The sequence below is a fragment of the Papio anubis genome, chromosome 13, assembly GCF_008728515.1.
Source record: "Papio anubis isolate 15944 chromosome 13, Panubis1.0, whole genome shotgun sequence".
In the NCBI taxonomy this organism is placed as follows: Eukaryota; Metazoa; Chordata; class Mammalia; order Primates; family Cercopithecidae; genus Papio; species Papio anubis.
Window position 1 is genome coordinate 63663714 of NC_044988.1, and position 8051 is coordinate 63671764.

Consider the following 8051-nt stretch of genomic DNA (forward strand, 5'->3'; position numbering starts at 1 on the left):
TCTAGGCCTTTCCTGTCCCTCTCCCTGCCCACCCCATCCTAACATAAGCAGATCAAGCAACTGGAGGCTGTGGAGGAACTTTCATCCCAGGTACAAGTTTTCCCTCGGGCCCCTGGGTCCCTGCTCTGAGTCCCTCTGCCCCTGGACTCCCCATGCCTTGGCCCCATCCCTCACTCTTACCAGTTCAGTGTAAAGGGTTGTCCTAATCTGGAAATCTGAAAGCTGTCATCTCACAGATGAAGGGAAGAGAACTTCCACATGCCTCTTTCTCCGTTGTCCAATACCGTGACCAACCTTTTTGTACCTTGGTACATTTTGAACTTCGAACATAAACCCTAAAAAGTAATAAGGTAGAGCTGGGATATGCTCTGGACCCCTCCTATCCCACCCTCCCTTCTCTCCCCTTTCCCTGCATAAAACCTAAGTCCTAAGTCACTTTGCCTGCCTAAGGCCACATCTGGGCATGGTTCAGGACAGATGTCTGGAGTTCAACTAAAACAGGCTTTAGAACCAGCAGAGGGAAAAATCACTCCAGGTCATAAAGATGCAGGCCAGGTGCGGTGGTTCATGCCTGTAATCCCAGCACTTGTGGGAGGCCGAGGCGGGCGGGTCACGAGGTCAGGAGATCGAGACCATCCTGGCTAACACGGTGAAACCCCATCTCTACTAAAAGTACAAAAAATTAGCCAGGCATGGGGAGGCTGAGGCAGGGGAATGGTGTGAACCCAGGAGGCAGAGCTTGCAGTGAGCCGAGATTGCACAACTGTACTCCAGCCTGGGCAACAGAGCGAGACTCTGTCTCAAAAAAAAAAAAAGATGGGAAGGCCAATTAGGGAACATAAGGAGGCTGCCACCCTGTTTCAGGGTCCCTAGGGTTGATCCTCAATGGTACCCCACTGCTCCCTTGATCACAGTGAAGTGGAGCTTCGATGGTACCCCCACTGCTCCCTTGCTTACTTCACTGAGGTAGCTCTAGTGCCCCGAGTGGCTGCTACTGAGAAAGTACAACCTCAGTTTGGGTGGCCTTGTCAAAGGATGGAGAAATGCTGCTGTCATCAGCTGTGGAGCCTTAACTAAATCCTTAATGTCTCCCCCTAAAAGCTAGCATAGGTCCCAACCTAGTAGTTACTGAAACAAAAAAAAGCATGTGCCAGGGACTTCTAGGTGGAAATAGAATGGAGAATAAGATTGCCTTAAGAAGTTATTAATCAAATAGAGGAAACAGACAAATAGGCAATTACAGTGTTGATTTATGGGAGAGTTCTGAGGGAAGCAGGTGGAGAGGAAATCTGATTACCATGTCTTTATGGAGGGGATTATGGAGTTGAAAATACCCAGAGTCCTAACAAACTTACCTAATGTATTGTGTATCATCAGTAAACTTCTCATCCTTGTTAGAGCTGAGGTCAGTCCAGTATGAAATCCCTGAATCAGCATTTGGCAACAGCGAATTTAAGATGAAGTAATACTAAGGAGAGATTCAGAGAGACCAGAGATATGTGGAGAGTGATGAGAAATACGGAAGAAAATGCATGCCCTAGGGAGGCCTCAGCTTCAGCAAGGGGGCTGTATATATGACAGCTCTTTGGTAACTGGTCCCTGAATCCACCAAGTGCCACCCTGCAGATGCAGGCTCAGTGCTCAATTTGCCTTCCAGCTGAGTAAGAATCTCTGCCAGCCTTTGGAGGGGAGTCATTGTGTGTGCTGTTCTGGCCCCAAGGAACTAATCCCTACAATCCAGCCCACCAGGTGTGGGACCTCTCTGCCTGAGAGGCCACAAGAGTCAAGGAACCTGTCAAGCAACCCAGGGAGCTGACTAGCAAGCTGAGATGAGATACAGATTAAAGTAGAGGCCAGGTGCGGTGGCTCACACCTGTAATCCCAGCACTTTGGGAGGCTGAGGCAGGTGAATCACCTGAGGTCAGGAATTAGAGACCAGCCTGACCAATATGGTGAAACCCTGTCTCTATTAAAAATACAAAAATTAGCTGGGCGTGGTGGTGTGTGACTGTAGTCCCAGCTACTCGGGAAACTGAGACAGGAGAATTGCTTGAACCCAGGAGGCAGAGGTTGCAGTGAGCTGAGATTACGGAATTGCACTCCAGCCTGGGTGACAGAGTGAGACTCTGTCTCAAAAAAAAAAAAAAAATGTAGATATGGTTCCTAAGTTTCTACTCTCATGCCAACTCTAATCAGTTAGTAGGGGCTGCCTGGACCACTGTGCTGAGAAGATGCAGAGGTTGTTTCCAAGCTCAGAGGTCAAGAGTATTGTGATTCTCAGTTTCTTCCACGGAAAAGGAATGGCCACCCCAGCCATGTATGCACTGCCATTCCTGACTTGATGACATATGTCCCTTTACCGAATAGTATCCACCATAGTCTGTGAGTAAGGATATGCTTACTGATTGTTGATAAATTTCACTGAATGTGGCCAGCTTGGAAGACAGAGTTTCACAATGTTTTTGGCTCTCCTGCCAAGTTTTCGAAGTAGGTGAGATGTAAAAGCAGCTTTTCTGATGCATTGTCCATCCCGTCGGACAGCAGGTGTCTAAAAAGCAGAAAGAGTGTGATAGCAGCAACAGTTGGGATGAAAGTAACTACTCAGCAATCTTTTGCTAACAATATTCTCCTAGGGCTAATCTCAGCACCTTCATGGACTTCTATGATCTTTGCAATCTTTCTTTCTTTTGCATCCCCTGGAAACACCGTACCTGTCCTTACTTAGTAAAAAGACTTTAACATTCAACAACATTACTTCTTAGCAATCTAGGAGGTTTGTCTTAATAGGGCTAATTTTATTACCCCAATTTCTGAACAATTGCAGTCCACCCTGACACTTTACCTAACATCTCTTGGGCCCATCTCCTCCACTCCCTAAAGCACCCCCCACTGCACATCCAAGACTTCCACTCCTCCAGCACTGGCCCCCTCCTTCCCTCTCCAATTTCCTACAAGCAGAAAATGTTGGGTCCTGTTTTGCAGAAACTGAGCTCTCTCCATTTCCCTCAAAATTTCTCTTCTCTGTTCTTCTTTTCCTGACTATCCATAAGAAATAAATATCCCTTTCTTCAACATCCTACATCCCAATCTGCACTTCTGATCCCCAGACCATCTCTCTCCATTGCTTTGTTCCATCAGTCCTACCTTCATCATTCAAAAATCATTCGCTCCCCACTAGCTCCCTCTCTTCTCTCTACATGATCTCATGTCCCCACCCTGCTACTCCCTTGAGTTACTGTCCTATGGCAACTTAAAGGAATAAAAAGAAATCCCTGCTGGGCACAACGGCTCACATCTATAATCCCAGCACTTTGGGAGGCCAAGGCGGGATGGATCACCTGAGGTCAGGAGTTCAAGAGCAGCCTGGTCAACATAGTGAAACCCCACCTCTACTAAAAATACCAAAAAATACCCAGGCACTATGGTGCACACCTATAATTCCAGCTACTCGGGAGGCTGAGGCAAAAGGATCACTTGAACCCAGGAGGCAGAGATTGCAGTGAGCCGAGATCACACCACTGCACTCCAGCCTGGGAGTGCACTTCAGTCTCACAGAGTGAGACTCCACCTCAAAAAAAAAAAAAAAAAAAAAAAAAGAACAGAACAGAAAAGAAAAGAAATCCGTATGGCCAAATGGAAGAAAGTGAGGGGATAAGTGGAACACTGAAAGGTAGGCAGGGGTGTTGGAAGCTATGTTAAGGATTTTTTATTTTTATATTATGAGAAAGAGAAAGTCAGTGTAGGATTTTACACAGAGGAATTTTGTTCACTAGCTATATCCCAAGTGCCTGGGCACAGTGCTAGAACATATTATCTGTTATGTATTCCATAACTGTTTATGTAATCAATTAACTGGAATGCTCTAGATTGGGATGACATGATCAGATTTTTCTAAAGAATTACCCTGGCTCCAATATGAAGAATGGACTGCGGGGAGAGGAGTGAGTAGGAAAAACATTTAGAAAGTTGTTGCAGCTATCCTTGCAAAAGATGAGGATGGGGAAAATCCAAATGGATTTATAGACTTGGTGATGGGAAGTGGAGGGAATTCCTCTCAGAGTGGAAGGTGAGGGCATGTGCTGAAAGTGAGGGAGAAGGAGTTACTATGGAGAGCAAGCTAACCACTGCAGAGGTTGCCAGGCAGTGCTGAGAGACTACAGTCTCAGTGGCACTGAGCAAAATGATTCCACAATTTGTCACACCTTGGTGCTGACTGTGGGCAGTTGGGTTCATCCAGAGTTGAAATTTTGCCCATCAGGTGCACTAGAAGGATAACGGAACAAAGAAGCGAGTGAGCCATGTGCGGTGGCTCACGATTGTAATCTCAGCACTTTGGGAGGCTGAGACAGGAGGATCGCTTGAGCCCAGGAGTTCGATACCAGCCAGGGAAACATAGTGAGACCTTGTCTCTATTAAAAAAAAAAAAAAAAGTGAGTAGTAAAAGTGATGGGCTCCAAACCCATGATAGGTAGGGAGAGAAGTGTGGACAGGAGACAGCTGATGGGAAGGGAGAAAAAGGGGAGTCAGCAGATTGGAGGCCTCAATGAGATCAAAAAAGTTTGGGGAAAACCTGGAGGAGTGGTGGGCAGCTGTGATCAGAGTGGAAGTCTGAAACCATCCTTTTGCCAGAAGAGCAGTTTGGGATGTAGAGGTCTAAGGTGCTGCTAAGAGAATGGGCAGCCCTGGCATGGAACTGATGATCACAGAGGTTCAGGTTAAGGAAATGAGGGCAAGGGGCGTCTGCACATAATCTTGCTGTCTTATGCCTGGGGAGATCGACCAGATGACCCCAAGCTAGACAGAGCCTAAACCTGATCATAGTCCAAAAACACCCCAGTCCCCTTGGGCCTGGCACCTTGCCTAGACCCTCAGCCTGTTTTGACACAGCCTTGCCTCTTTTATGTGTCCCTTTCCCCATCTCCACCTACTGGCTGGGGTCCTGCTTTCAAAATGAATGGACACCCCATCCTAGTTCCCTACACCACAACTCCAGGCTCCACCTCACTGTGAGTGCTGAGAGCCTCACTGCCTTGCCCCACCACCAGGTTGCACTCCATGTCAGTCAGTTAGTCTTACCCTTTGGGGAGATCTCAGCTATAATGAAAATTAATGAAAATTGAGGACCCTGTCTTTAGAAAGATGTGCAAACTGCCAAGTTCACATCCAAATTTGGGGGCGTTCCAGATCTTTGTCACTGATATCAACAGGAAGAAACCTTGGACAGTGTGATTTGGACTGCTGGCTGCCATCCTCCTCTACCCCACAGGATGAGCCTTGGAGCTCGGTGGGTCCCCCTAAATCCAGTATGCAGCTTGGTCCTTCTCTCTGTTGGCCAAAGCTGAACAGCTCATGTCAGCCACCACTCTGGTTCACTGCTCCTTTCCTGAACACCTCACAGGCCTCTGGGTGATAGACCCCTTCCACTAGTATCTCCTTGCTCCAATCCATCCCTCCCTTCTCTCCTCTCCCCAGAGCGGACACCTGATGAGCGGCATGTGAAGAAGGGCTTCAGTCTGTTCTCCATGTTGCTCAGCTTCTGCTCCAAGGCCCTCCTCTGTTGCTCCTCACTTTGCAAGGTCTCCTTTGTCTTCTCGCTGTCTGTCTGGCAGGCCTGTAGCTGCCCTTCGGCCGCCTGATGAGCCCTCTGTTCCACCTCTAGTGCTTCCTGACTCTGCGCCAGCTCTCTCCTGGACCCCTGCAGATCCTCTGCGCTCTGTCCCAGCTGTCTTATCTTCAGGTGGAGCTGCTGCCTCAGGCTGCTGTTAGTGGCTTCCAGAACCCTATTCATCTGCTGGAGCTGCTGAGACACCTGCAGATCTGTTTGGCCACAGAGATTTGGTGGATGTCTTCTCCAGCCCTGCCCTAGTGCCCTGAGACTGCAGCATCAGCCCTTTTTCTCCTTCTTGCAACTTTTTGCATCACAGGCTGAAATACAAGATTTGACTGCCTAAAGTGTAAGGAGGTACTGGATTAGGTGAGGACAATTCAGGAAGACAACAGCCCTGGCAGGAAACCAAACCCAAAGCTAAGGATGTGGTGGTAGTGACTATGAGCCCTGCTGAGGAAGGTCAGCTTTGCGGGGAAAGTCAGGACGAAAGTCGTTCCGTGTAAGTGGGAAGTGGGGACAGCCTTACTCACAGCGCACTCCCAGGCAGATGACGGCTACTCCTAACAGCAGGCAGGTGAGCAGCAGGCCGAGCAGGAAGTATCGCAGGCAGGCTGTGCGGCCTTAGGGGGACAGTGGGATGGATGCGGGCAGTCAGCCCCCGGAAAGAATGTAGAGACGAGGGGACAGGTCCGCGGGGGAGACCACTGGGGAAGGCATCCCTAAGAGGAGGGAGGTGCAGAGCTGAGGGGGCAACCATGGTGGTTTCTGTTGGGTAGCGGGGTGTTTCGCAGGTAGGGGAGAGGGTGTTCCAGAATCAGAGCTGGTAAGGACTCAGGGGCATAACCTGGGAGAAGGGGAAGGAAATATCAGACCGAGAGGGGGAGAGAGGAGAAGGGGGGCAGGAAGGCGAATTGGGACCATCCGCAGGGGGGCGGTGCACGTCGGATTCAGACGCAGCAGATGTAGGTGAATGGGGCAGGGCAGCCGGGGCGGTCGGAAGGGCTGCGCCCGGACTCATCCTGGGAAGAGCTACACCCCGCGGGGCCCAGCGCCATCCGCAGCCGGGACAGGCGCGAGCACATGCCCCCGCGGCCGCACCGCACACTCACAGGGGAGAATCCGCCCGACGGCTAGTGACGTCACGGCGCTCCAGGACGCAGTTGACTGCTCCGACTTGACCGCTGTCGAGGGGAGCATTCAGTTTGAGACGGGAAGCCCCGAGTATTGCCCCTTCTCCTCCGGTGCACCCGCTTCGCCCTCGCCACTGGGAAACTCCAGTCTGCCCCACGTTGCCCGCTAGGGTTGCTCTGGTACACCCTGTCACTCTACTGAGTTCCTCCTCTGCCTGGGACTCTCTCGGCTCCCTCCTGGGTCTCACCGTATCTTTTCCAGGACCCCCTCATCTCTCGTAGTTCTTCCTTTATCGCTTCCTCAGGGGCCCCTTATCTGTCGGCCCCAAACCCTCTCCCGCTTTGCTCTCATCCAACTCCCATCCCCCCTTTTCCCTCCCATGGCTCCCCATTTCCCATTAGAACTCATCCCCCACAGGGCTGCCCTATCCCTCCGCAGCCCTTATCTCCCTCACTGGGGTCTCCACCTTGCCGGAGGAATCTTTCTTCCTCCCCTGGCTCCCATTTATCCTGTTCCTATTCTTCCGTTTCCTAAGAACCGCCCTCCTCCTTTCCCCAGGGTATTGTGCTCTCAAGAACATTGTGGGCCATGGCGTGGGGGTGCACGCCTGCAATCCCAACACTTTGGGAGGCCAGGGTAGGAAGATCACTTGAGCCCAGGAGCTCAAGGCTGCAATGAGCCATGATCACGCCACTGCACTCCAGCCTGCGTGACAGAGCAAGACCCTGTCTCAACAACAACAAAAACATTGTGGACCCCCCGGCTCAAGACACAGCCCCTCAACAAACACACATCCCCCAGGCTCTCCAGACCTGCTTTGTCGCCTAGTCCAGAAGAAGCCAAGCTTGAGGGTCCCCCTGGGACTGGGGGCACTTGAACATTCTCATAGGTGAGTTCCCCATCGTCATCAGCCCCTGGGTCTGGAGAGAAGACAAGAGGGACCAAGGTGGGAGTCGGGAATAGGATCTGTGGGGTGGGGAGTGGGGATGCAGGACCAAGGGGAGGCCTCATCCCCCTTACCCTGTCCTAACCGGCTGGAGATGCTCTTCTTCAGGGGTGCCTTCACAAACCTCAGATCTGCATAGGTGATGGCCTCAGCCATGGTCCCGAGCAGCTCTGCCCCAACTCGTCTTCCCTGTCATCCACCGTCCTCCCTTGCTCCTCTTTTCTCTGTCCCTTTACAACTAGGCTCTGTGTTCCCTCTGTGACTGCACGGTTTATCACCTGGCCCTGTGACTTCCAGTCACAAAAGAGGAAGGTGTTAGCAAGTCTCAAACAGATGGGCTCAATGAAGCAGAAGGCATCCCTGGGC

General features: G+C 50.9%; 1 protein-coding gene across 3 annotated transcripts in view; it reads right to left on the reverse strand.

The window, feature by feature from the left end:
* CD72 (CD72 molecule) overlaps nt 1-8051 on the reverse strand; it is a 29384-nt gene that overhangs the window by 444 nt on the left and 20889 nt on the right. For 2 of the 3 annotated variants that reach the window (XM_003911536.5, XM_021927404.2), the window contains exons 1-8: nt 7760-7970; nt 7552-7659; nt 6718-6789; nt 6139-6228; nt 5482-5817; nt 2403-2548; nt 1356-1468; nt 181-335 (exon numbers count right to left, since the gene is read on the reverse strand). In XM_003911536.5, coding sequence (XP_003911585.2) covers nt 203-335; nt 1356-1468; nt 2403-2548; nt 5482-5817; nt 6139-6228; nt 6718-6789; nt 7552-7659; nt 7760-7841 — 1080 coding nt within the window. In that variant the 5' untranslated portion in view covers nt 7842-7970 and the 3' untranslated portion in view covers nt 181-202. Of the gene's footprint in view, nt 1-180; nt 336-1355; nt 1469-2402; nt 2549-5481; nt 5818-6138; nt 6229-6717; nt 6790-7551; nt 7660-7759; nt 7971-8051 lie in introns of those variants that run through there. The other variant, XM_017949756.3, reaches the window with a different exon arrangement.